The sequence below is a fragment of the Pungitius pungitius genome, chromosome 16, assembly GCF_949316345.1.
Source record: "Pungitius pungitius chromosome 16, fPunPun2.1, whole genome shotgun sequence".
In the NCBI taxonomy this organism is placed as follows: domain Eukaryota; kingdom Metazoa; phylum Chordata; class Actinopteri; order Perciformes; family Gasterosteidae; genus Pungitius; species Pungitius pungitius.
In genome coordinates, this window is record NC_084915.1 from 13,524,163 (window position 1) to 13,549,313 (window position 25,151).

The window sequence follows — 25,151 nt, forward strand, 5'->3', positions numbered from 1 at the left end:
TTAAAACGCGTTTGTTCGTTCGGTCCTAAAAAAACCTCACAGAAGTCTTTGAGAATTCAGTTGATCTTCTACACATGATTGAAACAGAGAGCAGGTGATGGGTTAACAACAGTCCCATCTATCTGGGGTCAACATATGTGTGTTCAGGATCAATCCTGTACATGCTAACCAAGCGCCCCTCGTGGTGCTTTTTGACGGCCTAAAGTAAACTAAACCTGAAGAGAACCTGTAACCGAATAAGATTCAAAATCGGATTAAACCAACAACTACGTGGTTATTCCCCCATTTGAGAATGTGATCGGCCTGAGAGCTTCTGGAGCATGTGTTTCTTTTCTTTACAGCCTGCACTATTAGTTAGCCGGTCTGAGCTACGAGGGGCAGCGGGCTAATCTCTCTCTCTCTCTCTCTCTCTCTCTCTCTCTCTCTCTCTCTCTCTCCCTCCCCCGGTATCTGGCGTTGAAACAGGATCACCGATCACAAAACAATTCCATGCAAAACCGATCATTTCCTGCTTCTAAAACGCTGACGCAGCAAAGGAATGCGCTGGGGGGGGGGGGGGGGGGGCGGGGTGCGTAAGTAATAGTAGCTATGGCAACAACAATGCAGGATACGAAAGCATGACGTGGCTCAGGTAAACTACGGAGACCTTCAACACACCGTGCCATCTGCCAAAGATCCAGATGACTTATTGCGGGACGCGCTGTGCTTATTTCCAGCCTTATGGGTGTTAGCACTTTGTAGTGTATTTCTAGTTTGGCAAGCTGTTGTGTTGTAAATACAGATTATATATGTCTCGTCAGGTCATTTGACATATCTAAAAGTGTAGCGCTGACACACTGAAACGCAGCCGACCACGTGCCCCTGTACGCACACATAGCACCTTTAGTCCCGTCTGGTCCGCGGGGCCTGCCCAGCCTGGTTAAGATATGCAGCACTGACTTAAACTTACAGCGGAGCAGTTTGAAATTAACACTAGTTGGCACGAGGGTGAGGTTGCCTGTTAATGTAATGCGGAATGGCTGCGATCCAACCACATTAGGACGCATTATGGATACAGTGTGCTGTTGCAAGACGAAATTTGTCAAACAAGCCAAGTACAGTTTTTCCACAAGAAATGGGAGAAAAGCTCAATGAGAAGAATGAATAAATAAACCAGGACTTTATCGCTTTTGGGGTCAGAAACATTGTCGAAAAGATGTTATCTGGATTTTTGAGCGGTTCGGAGTGTTCCAAACATATAGTGCAACACGGCGAAGCAACAACAGCGACTTATGCTTAGAAGCTTCACGTGAGCCACTTTTCTTTGACACTGTATCGGTCACCCGGTTCATTATCAGTGACTGTATCACACTGGCAACTACAGAAAACTGGTGCTGCTGCGTCAATCTATTTCGCAATGCATTAAAAGAAAACACAATCTGTGGCAATACTTTTCAAACAAGTCCGTACTTTACGTGAAATCCTGCTGTAGGATAGTTAGCTGCCTCGCGTGAGCCGTCTGGTGTCGTTCTACAGCATATTATGAATTGCATGATGGCAGGTATCGGCGCTGGGTGTGTTCAACGCCGAAACATTCGCCGTGCTTCTGAAGTGATGCCTCCTGCCTTTTTTTTGTCATGGAAGCTGCCTGTAGCTCATTTTCAGTGTTTATACCTTTGAGTTAGTGTACATTCTTTGTTGTATCAGGGTTAAAAATGTATGCATCTGTGTTTCTGTACCTCTTATACGTCTTTAACAGCACGGCTTGAGGCTTATCACTCTGTACCAAGTGTCTAATCTGTAGTGCACACTTCCGCAAACTATTTGTGGCCTTGTACGACAGTGAAACAACTTATAGAAGTTCTGTTTGACCATGTTCTTCATTTCAGTTGAAGAAGAATCAACAATAGGTTGTTTCCTCTGAGTCAACACGACACGACCGGCCATCAGCTCCGTTTATTATAATCGCCTGGCCCCTTCTAAGTCAGTTGTGGCGTCACTGTTCAACTGAGGTGATTTTTTTTTCCCCAACCGTCTTTGAGCAACGAGGGTTTTAGTGTTGATTAAAAAGGAGCACCTTTACCGGCTTCCTCCTGTTCCCTCTGTGAGTGAGTGCGACCTGCACAGGTTGGTGCACCGACTCCCTCTGAATGCATGTTGAGATACGTCGAAACGGCCCTGAACAGGAGTGGGAAAGAAATGAGACCGAGCGGATGAATGGACCTTGAGACATCAGCAAGCTGCAGAGACTGCAGTCAAAGGCCATTTAAGACATTTCTGTCAAAAACGCCTTCACCGCATCGCCTCGTAGAAACGATTAAAGAAAGATCCGCTTGATGTGTACATAGCTGCCGTGAGGTTTTTTTTTATTCCACGTCTCACGTTGAGTCCCATTAATATGACGTGGGCGTAACCATCTCGCTACACCTGTCCTGAAAATGTGACCCGGGTGGTAAAAACTGCATTACCAGAATCGTGATGATTCAAATGTATTTTACAACACGTTAAGCAACTTTGATTAACCGTGAAAATCCTTTTGCCATTTGTTTGTTGATAAACAGGTTTTACACACACACACACACACACACACACTCCCCCGCTGCGCCTTTGTGTCCCGAGTACCGGCCGCCAAAGCGGAAGTGCAGAACACTGCGCCTCCTGAGGTCGATCTCCATACACGCCCACGTTAAAACTTTCTCTGAGGCCAAGATTCCCCAGATTTGAAAAACAACCCGTATAAATTGCATCAAGGCTCAAAGTTTGTTATAATTAAGGGCGCGGCCCGCCGTCTCCGTCACCTCAGCTCAACCCACGATGCAGTGACAAGAGACAACAACAGCGCACACGCGCACACACACACACACCCTCCCATGTGCGCTTCACAACTGTCTGAGGTGACATCCATGTTTTATACTGTCTACGATCCTGCATCAAGTGGGCCAACTGTCGCTAATCACTGCAACAGCCTGACAATCGCAAAGTTCTCCCTTATTCCAATGAATAATGCTTTCCAGCTTCATAAAGGACTTTGAAATCTGTCTTCATCAAGGTTCTTTTCAGGGCAATAAACAAAGTCAACAGTATCAAAGAAAAAAAAAGTCTTTGATTTTTACAGTAAAAAAAAAAAAAAAAACAATTTAAAAAGCAAATTCTTTGTTTAAGAATTTCTTTAAAATGATGTTATGACAGTGATTTCCAGTAGGCTGCAGTCAGAAACAAAACCAAAAAAAAAGGAACGACTTAGGCAATAAAAGGGAAAGAAAAAAACCCACCTTGGATTCCGTGGAACGACTTCCAGCGCTCTTCATTTAGTGATAAAACCCAACACAAACACCATTGTGTAAATATTGCACAGAGCATACCAATGTACATTGAAAAAGGCTGTGCACAGTCTTAACAGTTTGGCTGCTGCGAGCGCTGCTTTCTGCCACGAGGCTTAAAAAGTATTCCCCAAGCCAAGGGAGACGCAGAGAATATACACGGCACTTACTCTCTGTAAAGCATGTTTGAAAGTCTCTGTTACGTTTTACATTTTTCTCTAACCCTCTTTAGATGCTTTCCCCTTTTCAACTAAGCAGTGATCTCACCATGACTTGTGGAAAACCATATGGGTAGCAGGGTGAACTGAGGACACGCATGCACCTTGGCAAACATACAAGTTCGCTATTAGAATCTAGGAAACATTTTTCACATCAGTTAAATGCCCGGCCCTGCGTGTGTGTGTGTGTGTGTGTGTGTGCTTCACGAGGAGGAATACAAATTAGGTTTAAAGGCTCGCCTCTGACATGCGAGTCCAAATGCGTATTCGGACATACAACGCGTACAAAACGACTTGTGTGCTTGTGGTAAAAAACCTCTGGTTTGATTCCTCAAACGAGATGACTTCTAATGAAAAAAAGAGCAGCGCCGAGGACACAAAAGGAGCGTGCATCAAGAGTCTGTTTGCAATTGTATCAACATGTAATGGAAACACACGGCTACGCCCACAACCGGATCGCGTTTGTACTGTACGTTTTGTAACGTACCAGACAACATTTTATGACAATTATATTTAACAAGAAGCCATTCATTCCGGTGCTCTACCAGATGCACGTGTGACGGGGGGAGATTTTATATCTCCTGTACATGCATGTTGGGATTGATGACATTATAATCTTATGAGTAGTCTCAAACACAAGCAAATGACTACAGATTTTCGCTATACGTTGAGAAATGACACACACACACACATGAACTCTGTGTGACTAGAGGACCTCAGGTTGAACATGTGCTTCAGGTTGACCCCACGGGGTCAACTCTTGTATATGCGGAGACCAAAGATCCCGCGTGCCTTCTTCCCGCGCAGCATCGTACACGGATGCACATATCCGTGTCTTCTCTGTGTGCTTCTTACACCAAGCTGTATTTGTGAAACCTGTATCTTGTGAGTGCATCATTGCATATGGATTCCGGAATGAGACAAAAAAAAACTAAAGCATCTGGGCCTGGAATGTAAAGAGCTGACCATGTGGTTGGTAATGAGATTTCAACTGGTGAATATCCATGAATGGGCATGAAGATGACACCCATGTATGTCCCACCCAGCCCCCCACCCCCCCTCCCCCTCCCCCTTCTCTATGTAATGGGAGGGTATACAGCTTTTAGGTCTTCTCCCAGACAGTTGAAGGTATTCTGCAGTCCAGCTAACTGCGCTTTCTGTCCAATGATTCATGTCCATTAAAGAATTCTCTCAATGAATGGATGTTTGACTCCGATCTCATGTGTGCCCATTCTGTTGCAGGAATCAACTATGTTTTGGAAATATTAAATAATGAATCGTAAAAAAAAAAATAAAAAAAAATGTTGCACAAGGATATTACCAAGATTTAGAATGGAATAAAAACTGCCTGACAAAAAGCATGGGAACCGTACATATGTATATATTTGGTCTCAATGTGAGCTTTCATTACACATTCCTGTGATAGTTGCAGGGAGGGAAGATTGCAAAACAAAAATGCTTTAAAAAAAAAACCCCACATGATTAAAAGTTTTTTGTTTGTCAGTTTTTTTGTATGCTGCAAGCTCTTAAAATAATTGGGTTTTGAGTGCAATTCAGTTTTATAAAAGTAACTCTAACTGCCAATTTACTAAAAGCCGCAGTATTTTGAAAATCTCTTGCTCGATGAATTGACAAATACGACATATAACTGCTTCAAGCATTAAGTATGCAGAAGTGACCACTTGCAAAATATATTTATCCTGGAAAAATGATCATCAATAAACAAGAAACATTTTCCCTCCAGTTAAACCAGGCGTATTATTTTCCAGGGGAGAAATTGCCATAACTCATTGTAACTGCATTTCTGTGATGCACAATGCAGCTGCAGGGGAAATTCTCCCCTTAATTACGACGACGACTTGGATTCATTCTCAATCTGTTTTACAAGTTCGTATGGTGTTATGTATAGTATTTTTTACAAATAAAAAAAAAGGTATGTAAAGAAGAAAAACACTTTATGTTAGCCAGGAGCCAACAAGCCAGCAAATAATTTGTGGTTGCGTAAAAAATAATCAATGTATGCTGACTAGGTGGAGTAAGCTAGGAGTCAATTATGAGATTATATTTGACTATAATCAAGAGATATGAGGGAGATTAATATGCATGACATGTTTAATAAAGACTGGAGCTTAAGAGACATCTGAGGTTTATTTTAGGGTTGTCATGGTAAGCGGGCACTCAAATGCGGTATTGCAATTAACATCATGTGACAAACTTATTGTTAAACATTTGAACTTGAAAATCTATTTAAGGCTTACAGGCTACGCTGAAGTTCATTATAGGACCCAACAATAACTTTAAGACGTGCACCTGAAAACAGTGTCGCTTGGCAATCACATCAAAGATTGGTGTTGCACCATGGGGGAATATTCTTCTCACGAGAATTATACGAGAACAAAAAAGGAGGGAAAGGGGATAAACACTGTCTGAGACAAAAAGGCCAAGCAGTTAACAAGCACTGTGACATTCTGGATGCATTCCACAAAGTGGCTCATTATATCGATGGATCTCTATTGCATTCCCAAAATGGCTGCCAAATATGTTCAACTGGGGTAGACAAAGTGCCAAGATGGACTCAAGTGCATAATTCTTTATTTTTCTTATGTCTTTTGTTATAATAAGGTAAAAAGCCAAGTTTAGAAATATGGTTTACAAAATGAATATAAATTGATCTGTAAAGATCCCCGTGGGCTGCACACAGGATTTATTTTAATAATTACAATTCCAAGATTCTCAAATTTGCGACTGAATTTACACAATTTAAAATTTCAACTTTGGAAATGATATATCTCGCTGCACAGTATTGATTTGAGGTGAATTCTGTTCATATTCAGTGCTCTCTTTCACGTCTCCAGGTACAAAAAGAACACGCGGCGCCTCAAAATATTTTCCAGACAGTTGTATTGAACATGTATCTTTACATGTAATTACGTAGGTACCATAATTACCAGGTAAATGCCCCGTGAAGGAATAACTTCACAAATGAGTGGCGTCAGAGAGATGTCCCTGTCTTATAATATTTGGGAAAAAAGTGCCTCCGCTGCGCTTGGAAATGATTTGGAATACTGACCCGCCATCTGTGTGCAAGTACAGTACAAGACGATTGTTACATGTCCCTTCCAAAGAAGCACTCATTACGATGGTACGGCATGGTTTCATTTCACATTATCACTTGAGGAAACCCAAATAATCGGGTGGGAGAAATGTGCGAAAGGGCGACTAAGAAACATTTCAAAATTGAATGCTGTGGACACATAGTGCGAGTTTGTTGGTCAATAATAAATGGCCGAATGTGAAGAGAGAGAGAGAGAGAGAGAGAGAGAGAGCTGCGGAACAGAGGACGAGTGAAGGATGGTGAAGCCAAAAAAGAAAATTACGATTGATTTGCCGAGGGTGGATTAACTGACCCACCCCCCTCACCCCCCCCTCCCTCCCCTCCTTGGTACGAGGAGGTCTACAGTTTATCTGCTGGGTCTCCTCCATATAATAATGAGTTTCCTTGGTCTGCAGACATGCTCTTAAATATTCATTAGTCATGGGTGGGTTTTAGCCGTGACACAGAAAGCTGGCAAATGGCGAGGGCTCAAACACTGTGAATATTAATGTACATGTGGAATACATACATATATGTGCTCATTAGTGACCTAACGGAGACGCAACTGGGCGCCGGATGCGCTGGACTACTAACGCCCCCCCCCCCCAACGCACACGTCGGCTGTGCCTCTCTCAGCAACAACACACCTCTCTGGCCTGATCAATCTTTTCATTTTTTTCACATCCAGCCGGGATGAGAGCACCCAGAAGACAAGTGCCCTCCAAGCCTGCCAAACAATGAAATGTCCAGAAATACATAGTATTAAGTTGGCGTGGAGTTTTCTTTTCAGGTCAAGGGTATTCCAACCAGTGTGCCCTCCGTGACAATATAATTTGTACTCACCCACATGCGGCATGCCAATCAATATGCTCCAATTCGTAGTACAGATTTGTAAATGCATGCACAGCGGAGAGCTCACACCAAAGTGCAAAGCTGTATTTCTGCCTCGCCGATGTATCCATTCAGAAAACACACCATCCAGCGCAGCCTTGCATTACATAACCAAGCCTATAGGATTGAAGCACATTTAAGTTGTGGAAACGTATTCTCAATGAAGGAGGAGGGAGGAGTGTGTGTGTGTGTGTGTGTGTGGGAGGAAGGGGGGGATTACAACAAAAGTGAGAAGGTATGAACGCGCGCGCACGCACACACACACACTCAGGTACCACATCCCAGGACCACAGCTGGAGTCAACCTCCGACATGACATACGTCTCTTTATGCCTGCTCACAACTTCTGGCGCTACGTGCGCGAGCCTGCGCGTGCCTATAAGAGGACACGTCACGTATTGTAGAGATCATCGCTTATAATAGGAATGCGCTGTATTGCTCTCTTTATCGGACAAAGCCGGGCGCTTTGGGACAACATCTGTTTGCCACACACACACACACGCGCGGACAAACGCGTACGCACGCGAGCATGCACGCAAGCACGCACGGAGAGACGCGCACGATCTCGCAAGGATAGATGGAGCCTAAAAAGAACAAGACATGCACCTCCGGCTTAACTCCCAACGGGCCTTCCTGTGAATTTTGGGCAGTCATTGCTCCATTTATTTTTTAATGGCGCCAAAGCGGGACGTATATACGTATTTTAACTTTATTCAAGGGGGGGATGAGTCTCTACGCTGCCATCTAATAGGCAGGAAGCAATCACGAGTTAGCCCATGAATATTTTGCAACAAAATGTCTAAAAAAGACACGCAGGAAGCATCTCCTGCAACTTTAATTACAGCATGAGCATGGGCACATATCTAGGCCACCCTTTGCCAAAACACCCGCACACCGCGAACATCTTCACCAACTGTCAGCACGGAATAAGAGCGGATTGCGACCATTAAAGAGATCATTCATTTTGGGGGAAACATGGCACCAAAACAAAAAAAAAAAAAAATCAGCCCGGAACGGAGTCCAGCTGGATTTTAGTTGTGATTTATCTCAACGGAACATCCCGTGTTGGATTACCTTTCGGGACTCAATGTTAGCTGTAGCATGCCCCCCGATCTGTTAAAATACCACGCCGTATTTATATTAATGCATTACAAAAAAATGCATCTAGGCGAGACATCTGTCTGCACACGCGCCGTGCAGGAGCCGCTGCGATGTATATTTCCAAACACCCGAGCTCCTCTTTCTCCGGCAAGTTCTCAAACAGGGCTGAAAAGAAATGTATTTTAGGGGCAGAATGTATCCGCGGAGCGAGAGTGTGCCGTGGGCACTGGCCGCGATGATGAAAACGCGTTTCCTCTCGGTTCAAATAACTGACCTAAAAAAAAAATTTTTTTTTAAAAAAGCCAAAATGCGCACGTCGGCCGCCACAGCGGTTCCGGGCTCTCGGAGAGCGAAGCGTGAACGAGCACCGCGGCGCTTCCTCGGCTGATTGAGAGAATCGGACCTGTGGACAGTTTGCCCCGAGTATTGTTCTCAAGTGAGTGCCCCCCCCCCCCCCAACACCACCAACACCACCAACACCCCCTTACCGCGGCTCACGGGCAAATCCGAAAGTGTTGGGCTAAAGGTAAAAGGGGCACGTTGAGAATAATGACAGATGGGGAAACTCGCGTCATGCCAGGGCAGAGCGTATTTTTTTTGGGGGGGGGTCGAATATAAATGGACAACAAAACCTCTGGCAGACAAAACTACCCCCTCCCCAACCCCCCCAACACGAGCGACTTGCATTTTATTTCGTAAGCCGCCGTCGCGTTTTACTGTTTAATGTTTGAGATCCTCGGGGGGAAAAAAGAGAAGGAAGTTTGCGATAACGCAGAGCTCAATTTTTGCTCGGTAAAGCCGGCCACAACTACATGGAAGTCAGCGGTATTTCATGCACATCAGCCGAAAGTCTGCGGGCATGTTTCCCCCACCGCCCCCCTCCTCTTACACGGCAAATTCCTCAAACGTCTCCCCCCGTTATAATTGCGTTACAGATATTGCAAAGACCCATCCCTTTTCCTACTTTTCTCAGCGTCTTACCTGCACTTCGAAGCTCTTTCAAAAAGTGGCGACAGTGTTTCCACGGCTCCCCCTGTTTTCCCCCGACGAAGCGCGGATAGTTTTTTTTTTTTTTTTTTAATATGTTCCTTTACTTTGTTTCATTTCTCACTTCCATCTTCTTTTCATCTCATCAATAAACACACGCTGCAGCCTACCTTCATAGAGCAGCTCGGTTCAAGTGTGCCCTCCCATTTTTTAACTATACATCGAGTACTTTGAGGGGTGGAGGAGGAGGAGGAGGACGAGGACGAGGAGGCGGGGGGTGGGCGGAGGGTGTGTGTGCGTGTGGGGGGGAGGGGGGGGGGGGTGCAGGCACGCCTTTTCACTTAAAGCTGCTATTGGAAGAGCAGTGCACTATCTTGGGGTTGGATCAGAAATCCGTCAAACATTATTGTGCCCCAATCGCGAGGAGCGCGGTGGGACGGTGAACGCCGCTCCATTATGTCTCTCTCTGGAGGTGGTGGGAGTCATAGTAATAGTAGTTGTAGTAGTAATGTTCCTCCTACTCGAGGTGTTTTTTCATAGTTTGCTCCTGCCCGAGCGGCAGCGCAGCGAACGTATGAATGCGAGGTTTTAAATAGGAAGTGGTGTAAAAAAAAAAAAAAAAAAGAGAGAAAGAAAAACGGGTTGGAAGTGAGCGCGAGCAGCGCACATTAACCAGCCGTTTATCAGCGTGAATTTATTTAGCAGCCGGTGTGTTTTGTATTGTTCGGGCTCCAAACAATGGCTGTCGGAAATATCAGCGTTCACAATTGTGAATGGACTCAAATCTCTTCCCCCGGTCTGGACAAAAAGGACAGGGGGAATTGTCAGTTATGTGTCCATCACGCGTCTGAACTTCGCATTGGACGCCGGCTCTGCCAGTACAGTGAGACAGCTGCGCCGCGGCTTCCCATTGGACGGCGGCGCCGTCAATCATTTCCGCTACCAACAAGCTAGATTGTCTGCCGTGTCTTCTACTTTCTACGCATTTCTATTTTCTCATTTATTTATTTTTTAACGTCCCGAGCTGACCTCGAGTTTGCGAGCGGGGAGAAAAAAAAAAAAAGATCGCGTCGGTTCAACCGGCCAATCAGGTTTGATGGAGCGATAGCTTTTTTTTCTCCCTTGTTGTTGTTGATTTTTTTTGTCATTATCCAACGCCTTGAGATAAATTCTGGTTGGCATAGAATAAGGCAGTAGCCTAATGGGTCATAAGGGATCCCCCCCCCCACCCCCACCACACACACACACACCGGCTTAATACCCCCTCCTTGTCTAGACAGTGACAGGTGTGCGTGTGTACGCACACGCATGTCTGTAGTTCAGATCAGAATAATGAACCACGTGGATAGTTAAGTATGATAGATGTACTTTAAATATATTAGTTTAGATTATTCATTCATGTGTGGCGGGTACAGGATGTTCAGTGTAAGCAGCTCCGCATCTTGAAAAACAAGCTCTCGACAAAGAGGTCAAATAAGGTTACCTCCTATAAACCCGAGGGGACTCCTGGGCGCTTTAAAAAAAACCGTCTTAATAATGTATTTATTTATTTATTTCAGAAGAACCGCACTCTTGAACTGCCGCTGTTTCCCGGCTGTGCGGGTGGAGGGGGGGGGGGGGGGGGGGGCAGGAGAGGTGTCGCTTCGGACAGTCGCCGTCGTCTCCGCGGGCTGAAACGGCTCCGGGTCACATTTGTTTGCGTGTGCGCCGCCGCGAGCACCCGTGGGCGCTCAGTTGAATGTGCGCGCCATCTGCAGGGCTGCCATGTGGATTTTAATACCGCGGGTTCAGCGGAGGACACCCCTTCCGTCACTGCTTTGACCTAGTTTAAGCAGGAACACCGTAGGAGCGGCGCAGGGACGCCGGTGGAACGCCGCCACCGGCCACGATGCGCAGCTCCGCGATGCGTGGTGACGGGGCACGTTTCAAAAAATGCTTTTGACCACAATTAAGAGTCAGAATTCTGTGTTATTTTTTTTTTTTATTCTCGGGACCGTGGACATGAAAATCCGGTTTCCGTGTGGTGCACGCCTTCCCGGATTGTGTTTTCGAAATCCCGCTTGATTAACACGGCTCATCCCGCAACACGTGCAGGGAGGATTCCACGCTGAGAACATTTTGTTTCAGGGGTGGTTCTTAGTGATTTGCACGTCTGACCGGACATGGTCTTTATGGTCTGTCGTTGCCACCACGAAAAAAAACCCCTAAAATATGCGTAGATTATGTATGTATGTGGGTTTTTGTTACAGATACAAAGAGCATTCACTGAATATACTGAGTATATACTGAATATAATAAGTCAGGCATTTTGGAAGCATGTTTTCTTTACTAATGCAGTGCAATAAAAACATAAATTATGTTTGTAAAAGATATTTATTATTAGATTATTAACATGAAAATAAACTGCAACACAAATATAGGTTTTACAATAAAATATACTATAAGTGATTGATTTCACTTAATTAATGCACTCAAAATCTCCGAGCCTGTATAAAAATATGTTTGAAGAGAAAATATATATATATATATTTATATATAGAAATTGTTAATAATTGAGGAGTAAGGTCACTTAAGGTTGGCAAGGACTTCGCTGAGGATGATACGCGTTTTTTAACTAGGATACAATTTCAAATCTTCACAATAATTAAAAATGTAAATTAATAAAAAAAGTATATTTATGAGAATAGGTTGTCATTATACATGTGTGTGTGAGTGTGTGTGTGTGTGTGTGTGTGTACACCATAAACCAGCACATAACAAAACATAGGAAATATGTCTTAGTTAAGTATTTGCAGCACAACAGTGTGGAGTATGAATGAGACACCTGAATACTGGCTTAGACCCTTTAATGAAGGAACAAACGACCATCACTTTGTCACCTGTAAACCTGGATGCCGTTCATTCTTTTACAAATAATGCTTATTTTTGAATTAAAAGTTCTGTAAATGTTTTTCCACATGAACAGTTCAGTCAAGGAAACCAAAGTGAAGTTTAAAATTTAGATTTTCAAAACTATACTACCTAAGAAATATATAAATAATCAAATTTTAGCCTTTAGTTTGTGTCTTATATAACATAATAACATTTCCAAACTGTCACCAGCTAAGGTAAATCCACACATTGGGGTCCTCTTTATTTTTTTTGTCCACTGATAGATATTAAAGTAAAAGTATATTCTCTGAAAGGCTTTATAGTTTAGTGAAAAACTACCTACCTATCTTTTTTTTTTTTTTGATTAAACCTCAACCTACCTTTAGCAACCCCAAAGAAACATTCATTTAAATCCGGGAAACAGAATTCTTGCCACAGCAGAAATGTTCAGTGTGCCAAAACAGTGACCTCACATTGACAGGTCAAGTCATGTCTCGCTCAGCTTTAAATACAACCAACAGAGGGCAGCAATATGACTCCTCTTTATGGGCATTTATTTCATTATTTATGCTTTCATTCATTCATTCCACGTCTATGCTGCCCTCGGCCTATTCAAATACGCTCTGTGCTTTAGATTTTCCCTCATTCGCGAATGATCTCTGATGGCTCGGAGGTGCCTCTCAGTAATATGTTCTTAGTTGGTGTTAAAATTGGTTTCTTTGGAAAAAATCTATTACACATTCACATATTGAAAAAAAAAAGAGGAACATTTTACTCAGATGGAGGTTTGCAAGCTACTGTTTAGGTCTGAAAAACTAGACAATCTATTATCCCCAACTTGGAAATAAATCATTACAGCTTCTGTATGAGTGAAAACATTATTGTACAAGTCCACTCATGGGTCCTATCCTTTTATATCTTGTTCTATTTTAATATATTCCAGTGAATGGCCCTCGGCCTAGTCATTAACTGGACTACTCATTACTGGTTGGATAGAGAGCCACAACATGCAAACTGGATTATGGCGGGTGGAATTAGTTTTCATTCAATTTACAGTGCAATTAAAATGTTATTTCCGTCCAAAATTGTAGCTTTCTAAGCATGCTTTGTTTTAAACCCACCTAGAGGAAACCCGTTAATGTGCACAAAGGAGCAGGGCTTTTCTTGGGATTGCTCTATTTATTCCCCCTCATTGTTTCCTACTTCCACGCACTCCAGGAGACGCTTTGGGTCAAAGTTTAGTTTTCTGTCAGCCATAGATATTAGCAGTTCATTCTGTGCCGTGGGATTAAAAAAAAAAAAAAACACCAAATTAAAATGACCACCGGTCGCCGAGTTCCCGCGAGTGGCTCCACAGCTCCTCAGCGGCACGCTAGACTCAGGCGTGGCGTTGGGGCAAGGCCGCACCGATCCACGCATAGTTGCCCAGAACAGACCTGTGCGCCTCGTTTGAACCCGTCACGCTGAACATGGCGCCTTCACCCCCGTCGGTGAATTCCAGCGCGCCCGTCCACGCATGACTCAACTGAGACACACCTTAATTCCCGTCCACCTTGTGCCACCCCGGCGGCGTGGCGGCTGATGCAAGTGTTTTTTTTTTGTTTGTTTTTTACGAGGGTGAATGTACAGCATGTGTGATTCCACGTCACAGACACCCCCCCTCCTCCCCCCCACCTTAATGCTCCCAGGTTGCTGTGGCTATCGGATTAAAGGGCGCCAAACTGTATGCAAGCGGCGTCTGGGAGCATGCATTGTTTTGCATGCATGCCAAGGTAGTCTGGGTGCCAGCCAGCAGCTACAACAATGGCACCTATCCACTTCGTTGTACTTCGCGTTTCACATATTTCCAGTTCTAAAGAAACCACAGGAAACATAGCGCCTTTGTTTTGTCCCTTGTAACGTTTTATGTTCGTGAGAGATAAAATGAATGGTCATTACAATTAAAATGGCCAACATTTTGCAGCATTTTGTAATGCAAAGTTAGTTTGCGCTGCAGAGAGCTTCTCGCCTCACATCTTCAAAAACTGGCTGCAGGCAGATGGTTGACAAGTGCAGACAATAACGGCGCTTTGTAAGCTATTCGTCTTCTCCTGTTTGTTTTTTTGGTCTTTGGTCCTAATTTGACAATTATCGGGCCTAAAATAACTTTATTTTGTGGCTGTGCAGTATGTCAGTGACAACATTAGTATTACATGTTTCATTGAAACTCACAAGAAATGATCACAGACCAGCCAGACGTGACAGGAAATAGGCCTCCTCACGTAGTGACAAACCTGTTTTTTTTCTTCTCTGTTTTCTGCCAAGGTGTCGCTAGACTCTGCACACAAACTGTAAAAACTGTACTTATTTTACGCAGGTGGTGTTACATGTGTGAGGTGAGACAAAGAGTGCAGCTCCCGCGCGTTAAAGAATCGCACCAACTGTTCTGTGAGTCATGTGCCGTCTGAGGTTAGGGATTTTTGAGGAAGAAAAAAGAAGAAAAAAAAAAAACAAAGAACAAGAGGAATCCGTGAATTCATTTGCCTGTTTGTAAGGTTTTAACGCAGCGCTAGTTTGATTTACCTTCACGCTGGAGTTGCTCCTTGTTGTACTTCAACCCTTTGACAGTACAAGTAAAGTGAGTAATCGTTTGTGTACGAGCAACAAACACACAAACCAGGCAGCATTTACATGTTTGGACAGAAATGAGGCGACGACTGGTACAGCGTTGGGCCTTAGTGAGAAACAACAACAAAAAAAGAAGGCCTGGGTACCGAAACAACTGACAGATATGAATCTGCGGTCCAAATGAAAGACAACAATGAAAACAGATGTCAAATGATATGTCTTACTCAGAAATATGTGATTCACATGGGGTCAATGCAGCAGAATCTTGGGTCCCAGCCTGCGATACTCTCAAACAAGTGCCACGGCCTTGCACTTTTCCCTTTTAGAAGGACTGTCGAGGTAACATCAATGAGTTATCTCGCTGCTGTTTTTTTCTCTTCTGGCAACACGGTCCTAGTGGTATAAATGATTAATGCGCTTCTTCACTTATCTTTCAGCTCACAAGGGCCCGAGTCTGTTTCAGCCTTGGAGCTGGGTTCCCAAAAACCGCGCGGCACATCCGTCCGTAACTCCTCTTCTTCATCTCACTTCCGTTTGCACCAAAATACACTTACCAGAGGGATTAGGTGTGAAAACTCGCTGAAAATGACTTCTCTCACCTGATTAGAACTTTCATCCAAGTCCATGTAAAATAATAACTCAAATAATTTGCTTTACATTGGAGGCACCATCCCCTTCCTCCTATACCTGAAACAAAATCAACACGCACTTATCATGTTATTATCCACTGTAATTTAAATGTCTTTTATGTGGATTGTGAGGCACCAATCACCAAATGAACATAGTTGGTAAGAAACTGTTTTCTGGATCTGACTCGAATCTCAAGTGTTTTCTGTGTGTATTTTATTTTAATCAGAATTGTTTATTTATCTTGATTATGGTATATTTACTGGCCACGGTGTTAAAGCTATCGACCACAGAAGATTAAAGGGTTTCGTTAGACTCACAAACATTTCCCATGGTTTACACCCTGGTTACTTATTTATTTTAAGAGACAAATACCTTAAGATGACATTAACAAGCTGCGGATGAGTAGCACTTACATTGTTCTTTCCCGCTAAGTATGTGTAATTTCTGGTCAACATATTATAAGTGACAGGTACAGTGGCAACAAGCCTTGCCTTAATAAAGCGGTGAAGGGATGATGAATTTTTGTAAGCCTGCCGGAAAGTTTCCATTGATAAAGTTCCCATGATAAACAGCCAGTTTTTTTCCATTCGGTTTTTGGATTACTGCAAAATCTGAATTCTGTGTCGAATCCAGGTTTAGGACACTTTAGGCTTTATAGTTGCAGCACTTCAACTTTACCACAAATTTTCAGCTTGTAATTTGGCGTTTCACACCAACCTCTTCCACAAAAGCCTTTCTTATTAGCTCAACATAAATCTACAAACAAAACAAAAAAAATACATTTACATGTGACCGGGGGAACCAAGAGAGAACATTGTTTTACTCTTCCAGGTTTTAGGACTCATCCCTGAAGCACGACCCCGTTTACTGCTGGCTGCACCCAGGTGACACATCCCACATCCCTAAAAAGACGACTTCAAGAGAAAAAATATTAAGACAACACGGTTGGAGGCTGACGGTCACAGCGGACATTGTGAGTCTTCGTAGCAGGTGTTGACATTAACAATGGCTGTGTGTGTCAGCGTTTCTAAACGCACAAAACCACCACCCGGAATCTAAAGCAGCAATGGGGACTTTGCTCATTTAATTATTTACACGTGTGCTTTCTCCTGCTGTGCGGTGGCCTTTGTGAGGACAATTTAACATTAAATGATGCCTCAATCACGCCATCGTTAATGCCCGCCCTTAAGTGTTGTGTCTCCACAACATGAGTAGCAGTTAAAGTTGAAATGAGAAATAATCTCATAATTTGCCTTTAGTTTTTAAATCTGAAATTCCGAATTTGTTGTAATGCAGTCCTTCGCCCAGAGGTGGCGATCAACTCCATATAATAATACATCACACTTCAACCGCATCACGAAGATAAGGAGCATTTTTATCACTGGCAAGTTCACGGATTAGATGTAATAAAGTTATAAACTCTGTACTTTGCTTTACTATCTGTTAGTTAACTGAAATATAAGTAAATCTAAGTTAATAAATATGGGACATTTGCAACAGTAATATGTTCAAAATGCATGCATGCAAAGGCTTGGGATTTTATTAAATGGAAATTCAGATACTTGCAACATGCTTTAGTGTTCCCCGTTAGTTAAATAGACGGTAACCTTTACGGTAGAACTATATCAATATATTATATGTATGTATGAATATACTATGTATAGGGTTTCATCACTTTGAGTATTAAAGGTGGAGAATTACAACCTCTTTAGACATTTAGGAATTGCTATACTACTTGGTATGATATTTATTTTATTATATCTGTAAAGTACCCTACATAGTAACTAATATGTCAAATAAGTGCAATCAAAGTGCAGTACTTCTCACTGAGCTGTAGTGGAGTAGAAGTACTGAATTGCATTAAAAAATCCACTACAGTAAATGTATCATAAGATAGAACTTGGTGCAGTGATTGAACCGTTTTGTCTTGAATGTGTGCTTTTGATTGGCGTAATCTACAGATAAACCTAAAGCTAAAGGATCCTTTGAGAGATTTTTCTGCATTCATTAGTCATGGTGCTGACATTTGTATTACACCCACAACACTTTTTCAGTCTTCTCCGTGGCAGCCCGGTTTACTTTCAACGTCATCTGACATATCAACGACTCCGGGGCGAGTTTGGGATTCCTTTTTTTTCAGCAGTCCGACTTCAGAGAAGCATCTTTGACGGTCAAACAACTCCTTAAGTTTCTCCGAGGTCTGGCTTGTGTGTGCTTTACATTCCACGACGCGTTCCGAGGTCAAGAAGTTCGGGCTCGGGCTGCCACTCATCCCCACCTGGTAGGCAGAAGCAGTGCTAGGCTAACCAGAGCGATGAAGACACACATTATTTAGTCGGTGTCTAACCTATTTGTCAAGATGCCGATGAAGTGGCTTTTCGCGTTCGACGCGGTGATTGGGTCGGCGCATTCGTCACTGACACCCTGTGTGCGAGGTGCGAGGTGTCCTGTCAGCAGCCCTCTTTTGCTTTAATCAGTACCAAAAAGGCTCTTTTTGAAGATTCACAGCTGACTCATCGCTAATGTGCTAAGCATGCTGGTATGTGTAGGCACTGCGAGACAGCAAACCCTCCTCGGTCGGCGTGAGCAGCGAGAAGCGGCCATGCCGGGCTCTGTGAAGGCCCACGTCAAACCCTCCTCACGAGTAGCAAAAAATCCCTCATTTTCTCAATGAACTTCTTACTCTGAGCGATCCAGAGCTGCGTGCTTGTTTTTCCGTCAGTTACTATTTGATTGTTATTAATTATTTTGATTCTACCCATTGGTGTTTTTGTCTATGGCTTTCTCTCAGTTTTAAGAGTGGGCGGGGCTCCGTTGGAAAAGGGGGGGTGCCGCGCATCTCTATGAACCAATCAGAATTCTGCGATATTTGAATCCAGATTGTAATGGCAGATGAGGGGTGGTCTGCTGGTGTTGCGAGGCTTCCAAAGTCAAATCTGATAACAACACCCACACTGTGTTATTGAATTTGTTTTATTCTTAAACACCTATCCCCACAAAAACTTATTGTTCATGTAATTACATGTTTGTGACAAGTTCTAGACAAATACGTAAGGCTTGAGGGGGCTTTAGAAAAAGCTCCAAAGCTGGGAATGATTCATCCGCTACACATTATTTTGCCCTTTTTCAAAATGTCAAAATCAACAGCCAAAGAAACGAGGCTGCATTGTGTTTTTAAAGACGTGTGACTAAAGAGGAGGGATTCTAAACAGATGCAAATGCACAGCTGTGTGGTCCCCGTGGCTCCATGGTTTGTGTACTTATGCTCCCCCCCCCCAGGTCAGCCACTTTTTAGCAGGTGTACAGCTCCAGCGCCACGTGCACATTAAAACTAAAACATGTCGCTCGGAAACAAAAAGCTTCATACTGTACGAAAGCCAAAGCGGTGAACATCTGCCTCGGGTCACACTAAGAATCCCGGGAAGCAAACGGCAGGCCCGTTTTCGCGAGGAGCTCGCACGGCGCCGCAGTCATCACCTGCACTGAGTACAGTCTACTTCGGGGGAAGCTGCAGGGAAATTCATGCCGTAAAAAAATAAAAAAAAACTGAGAGCAGGCAGGGCTGCCAAAAACCTGCCTCACAATGATTCCCCTTAACAACACCCCAAATAAGTGACACTTCCTGGAGCGAGTGTGCAGACACCTGTGGGTGTCTCCTGGCCTCGTCGGCTCACAAACGTTCTCTCGGTTCTTTTGCTCGCTGAGTATTTTTGGACCGGGAGAATGAAAGTTCTTCTTTGGTAGAAGGCGACGCGCCAAATTGTTTTAATACACGAACAACGCTAAATAGCTTTTCCTTGCAAAAGCAAAAAAAAAAAGACTGATTGATTTCGTCGAGTCAACTGAATGAATTGAAAAGTCCTCCAAGCAAATGTGTCCAGTAACATCCAGCGATTCCAATGGCGCAGTTCTAAAGAAAGTTGGTCCACTTCTGAGTCGCCAGCCTCGTGATCTGCGTCCTCCTGCTTGGGTTTAGCCCGCTTAGGTGACCAGCGCTTGTCCTTGGCCTACTTCTGGCTCGGAGGCATATTACTTTAGTGTTTGAGCAAAGCGGCAGCGGAGGATGGACGCAGCGTATCTATGGGTGAGTGCTCTTTGGATCTTTAAAGGAATTGTGAATGTATGTCTGTGTTGGAGCCGGTCCACGGGGGGGAGAGGTTTTTCCTCTTAGCTGCTTCTAGCGTGATATATTTAAGTGTGCCTGTGTGTGTGTGTTGGTGTTTTTGTGGGTGTGGGTGTGGGGGTGTTGTGTGTAGTATCGATGGAAGGTTCGTGTTTTTCACACACTTTCATTGTCAATATTTGGCGGTTTTCCTGAAACCATTTTTTTTTTCGACAGTTAAAGCTTATAGTAATTATTAACTTTGAGAACGTCAGAGGAATCATCAAGCCTTGGCAAAAAGAGACGTGAGCGCAGAGCCCCTTGCTCACTTGAGACTAGAATTACATAATCTTGTATACAGGTCAGCCATATTGGGATCTTCTTCTGGGAGAAGTGTGCTACGTACAGTACACGGTCCATGAATCAAACAAACAATACATACGCAAAAATTAAGAATTCATATTCTAAATACAGAACATCTGTCATGGTGAGCACACACACACACACACACGCACACATGCACACACACTGACATTAACAATAATGCATTCACACGCAGTAGATCAGATTTGCTCCCATTTTCAAACACAAAAATATTTCAACAGGCATGAAATGTTTTTGACTTCATTAACGGAAGCTGTTGCTCTCAGGAGTTATTTTGAACTAGATATTTCGGTCTGGTACTGGACGTAGTGGGGGAGGAAGCTGCCGAAGCGGTCAAGTCAGCTACGAAAGCTGAGTGCGCATCACGGCTGCTGTACAATGGGATAACAAAAACCAACAAAAAAAAGACACACCTCACCAGACGGGATGAGTGGAAACGCTAAATTTTCCCTGACATTTTGGGTGATTTTGTAAACTCATTTCGCTTTAGTGTCGTTCTGCAGAGGGAAGCGTGGATTACAGATTTTCTGTAACATTCTGACGGTATTTGTCAATGGATTTATTGATTAGTCTATGCCCGCAAAAGCATTGTTTTCATATGCTGTGTGTGTGTAGCGTGCTTTTAGATATAAAAATATGAAAAGAAAATACAAAGACAAACTTTGACCACTTCCTGTTTCGATGTGGCGTCGCTAGCTAGGGCTGCAGAGTACGTGACAAAGAACAAGCGCAATTTAAATCACACGTCATGATAGTTTTACGTAGGTCCCAGTGAGCTAGGGAGCGAGCTAGGGAGCGAGCTAGGGAGCAATCCAGTGCTTTAATCACTTTCCTTTAAACCCACATGAGGGGCTGTTCTTGCATCTCCGCCCAAGAGGCGCATCCCACCCTTTTGGCCTGACTTGCATTTGCCATGTTTATGAAGCTCCAGCCTTAGTAGAAAAAAATAAAAATAATAAGGTAAATTACTCTTTTGGTTAAAGCCTAACTGATTTTTGAGGCCGATAGAGATTAAAAAACAAAAAAACAGAGATTCTTTTGATTTTACTGATGAAATGTCAACATTTCAGTGCTCTCCAGCAGATGAACTATGTGACGCTGCTCCTAAAATATCTCAAACCTAGTTCACTTTTTGTATAGTTCTTTGTTACTTGTCGGCTAAAGTAATCATAACCGATACGCGCTGATATCCACCGAATTATCCATCTAGATATCGTCTCAAAAGGGAAAATAACAATACATTTCAGCCCAAAACTGATGTTTAAGTAAAACAACTCAAAAGCTCTTCTTTATTGCTGCACTGCAACACTGCAAGACAATTCTCATCAATTCTCACACTGCAAATCAATTCATTTGCATCATTTAGTACCTCTTTGGTCTTCCCATTGCTACTAAATGTTAGTAAAAGAACTGTACATATTCAACGTGACTTTTAGATTTGAGTTGTTTATTAAATTGTTTATCTCTTTAACACATCGAGTTTATAAACTCTAAATTCCTGAGAGATCATGATAACAGATTCATTGCTATCACGTTATCTTCTCTCGCTATTTATAATTGACAACCGACAAAACGTACTCTCTTAAAAGATAAATCTTGTGCGAAAAACATTTTTAGATTTAAAAACTCAGTTGAAGGTCTTTTAGTCTTTGGATGTATAATAAATAGAGTTGTCAGAAGGTATTAAGAGATAGTTGGAGCTATTAAATGATACATGACGACAGGGAAATATTGCAACTACGTCTGCTGGAATTTGCGCTGAAAAGCTCATTAAGATGCCGTCTAGTTTCTTTTAAGTTTGTAGTTCAATATTATTTAAACAGAAGAAAACAATCTGGGTATAAACTTACAGGTACGTAATTGAGTGGAAGTGGAGTAATTAAGGTCGCCCTCCTTTGCATTTAATTACAGAGTTTGACACAAGTGAAGGCCTGTGCGTGTATTTTTAACTGTGTCCATCTGTAGGATGTGGCCATCTGTTAACGTAACTGCCTGTTTGCTGTGTTGCACTGTACCATTCAATCAAAGCCTGTACTCTGCACCCCGGGGAACCAATGTGTGCTCATCACTTAGAATTGCTTTAATGCTGCACCATTGCTCTGGCAATGCGGGGATGAGAGAGAAGGGGAGGGGGGGGGGGGGTCGCAGAACTGATGATGCAAAGACACTCAGGCGCACGCCCCGCCCCCCCACACACCCACCTCCCCCTCCACCCTTTCACAACTTCGAGTGGTACCGTCCGGAGTCTTAAAGGTAGAGTGCGCAACCGAGATGAGTGCATACATTTTACACCGTTTTATTTAAGCTAAACAAACGGGTTAACACGGTGATAAAGCTACAGGTTACCACATGATAAATTATAGTAAATGATTTCTGGGAGTTTCATGTTTTTAACATGTGTCGAGTCACGTGGATGTATGAAGCAACAGCTAAGGTCTAAATAATTGTAACGTCTGCTGATTAAATCAAACTGTCCCTCAAGGTACTCATTTTTCAGTATGTTAAATACGTGGACACACATCTTAACACGCACACACACACACACACACACACACACACACACGCGCGCACACACACTTTAACGCACAGGTGTGTGTGTGTGTGTGTGTGTGTGTGTGTGTGTGAATCCACTGCAGACTTCTCACTCAGTCCTCGGCACTATGGGGACCATATGACAACAAGCCTCCCTATTGCCATGGCAACTACTGCACCATTGCTAAGGCAACAGCTGCAGAGTGCTACAACAAGCAGAAAAAGCTCCGTGCAGTTCCCGTGTCATTATATCTTCCGGTTAAAGCCTTCCATTGTGGGATTTGATCTCTCCTTTAAGTCGCTCTCGCGGTGCTTCGTGGTTTTCTTTTTCTGTAATGCACATGTAATTCACACTCTCCTCCTCAACACATTTTCTCTCGGTCTAATTCCTTCCGTCTTCACACACACACACACACACACACACACACACACACACACACACATAAAAGCACACACCCTCACACACGCACACGCACGCACGCACGCACGTGCACGCACTCACCCACTCTCCCTCTCTCCTTTTCTCTCTCCTTCACTGTCCCCTCCCTCAGTTCTTCCTCTTCATCTTCTGCTGTTTCGCTGTCTTTTTCTCTGTTGCTTATTTCCCCTCTCTTTCCACAGTGTGAACCTCCCTCCCCCTTTTTTTTATCCCCCCCCACCTCTGCTCTCCATCTCCATCCTCCCCTTCCTCCATCTCTTTTCATAATCACCCCGTCTTCTCCCTTTTCTTTTCAGCCGCTTGTTTCTCGCCTTAGAAAACAAACAAACAGCGGCTACACGCTCACCTTCCCTTTTCTCCTCTCTTTTCCTCCCCCCCCCTCTCTCTCTCCCTCTCTCTCTCTCCCCCTCTCTCGCACTAAATTCCGAGACCACCCTCTCTCCTCTCCGCTCTTTCTTTGCTCACTCGCTCTTATTTCCCTGTGGCCCTCCCCCTCCCTTTGCATGTTTCCCCCTCCCTCCATCCTCTCTTTCCCTCGTTGGTTCAGTTAGTCAAAGAACAGATTCGCGGAAGGAGAGAAAAAGGGGGGGAAAGGCAGGACGAGAGTGAGAGTGCAGGAGTGGGGCAGGCTGGGGAGAGGGGCGTGGGGTCTCAGCCCTCTGTCGTGGGGGGTTGGGGGGGTTGAGATACACCCCGGTATTTGTTCAAAGTACCATGGACTGCCTCTGCATTGTGACTACCAAGGTAAGCCTATCTGTTGTTCCTTACTCGAGCTCTACGTGTGAGAAAGAGCGGGAGGTGCCACAACTGCATGTGAGGACAGAAGAAGAAGCAGAAGAAGAAGCAGAAGAAGAAGAAGAAGAAGAAGGGAAGCACTCATCGTTCTGTCATCTCTCAATTATCAAAGTGTTCTTCTTCTTGCTTCCGTCTCGGTGATCGTTTTTTTTGGGGGGGGGATCTGTCAGGAGAGCGTCAGGGTGATCAGGGCTACCTGAGTGTTGCATAGACAGGATGCTCTTTGATGTATCCCCCCCCCTCTGGATGACTCGCTCTGCGTCTCCCTCTCTATGTCATGCCTTGTGAGTGGATAAACAGTGCTGGATGGAGTGGAAGCTGGGAGAGAAGCGGATGCTTGAGTTGCTGGTTTTCGGGGGGCTTTGTGTCATGCCGGAGCTGCAGAATATACCGGGGGGGGGGGAGGGAGAGGGACCATGGGAGGGTATCCTGCATGCTAATCTGCACATACATTCAGCTGCTTTTTTTTTAAACCTTCGACACACAGACACACGTTTGAAGCCCCCAACCACCCCCCCCCTCCCTCCCACCCTCCCCATTGTGCATCCGCGCACATCTGCCTCTTACACACAGGATATGAGCGATGTGTTATATCATACACATGTGCTCAGCGTCAGCACTACGCTCTGTGGAGGCAGCGCCGGTCATGAAATTGGCTAATACAAAAAATGGAATGAATGAAAGCGTCTTGATGCAGCCTGACTCCTGTTCGTTCACACGGCCTAAATCTGTATCAGACCTTAAACATCACTGTTGGACAATGAACTGTGGCAGCTGCACCAGTTTTTTGGAACGAAGTGATGAGAAAAAATGGGAAATTGAAATATGTGCTCACACACACACACAGCAACTCTCACAGTTGTGTGAGGGTAGGGATCATTTGAAATTTGAACTTGGACTAAGTTTGTGTAGAGGAGGAGTCGGTGGAGCTTAACCTTTCAGATGTATTATATAAATTTGGGTCTAACTGTGGCATATTACATTCATTTGCTTATCAACCTCTCAGTTTCCTTGGCAACAGAGATTGGTGGTCAGTTAAACATAGATAGGTGGGTGCAGTAAGATGAGCAACATTCACAGTGTGTAAATTGTCATTAGAAAATATTAAATATACATCCGTTTATGTGATATGTGTAAATACTCACGTCTTACTTTTAATGAGCTAACTTCCAAGCTGTTGAGCTAATGTTGCTGCTACAGGC

General features: G+C 43.8%; 2 protein-coding genes across 2 annotated transcripts in view; one reads left to right on the forward strand and one right to left on the reverse strand.

The window, feature by feature from the left end:
- Positions 1-9,825, reverse strand: part of zbtb20 (zinc finger and BTB domain containing 20) — a 31,524-nt gene extending 21,699 nt beyond the window's left edge. The window contains exon 1 of the mRNA XM_037467019.2: positions 9,584-9,825. The gene's annotated coding sequence lies outside the window, so the exon portion shown is untranslated. The remainder of the gene's footprint in view (positions 1-9,583) is intronic.
- Positions 9,826-23,264: 13,439 nt separating this feature from the next.
- The window catches only part of LOC119215918 (disks large homolog 4), a 48,167-nt gene continuing 46,280 nt past the window's right edge, over positions 23,265-25,151 (forward strand). Inside the window, exon 1 of the mRNA XM_037468476.2 lies at positions 23,265-23,898. Within this exon, the coding sequence (XP_037324373.2) occupies positions 23,869-23,898 (30 nt within the window). The 5' untranslated portion in view covers positions 23,265-23,868. The remainder of the gene's footprint in view (positions 23,899-25,151) is intronic.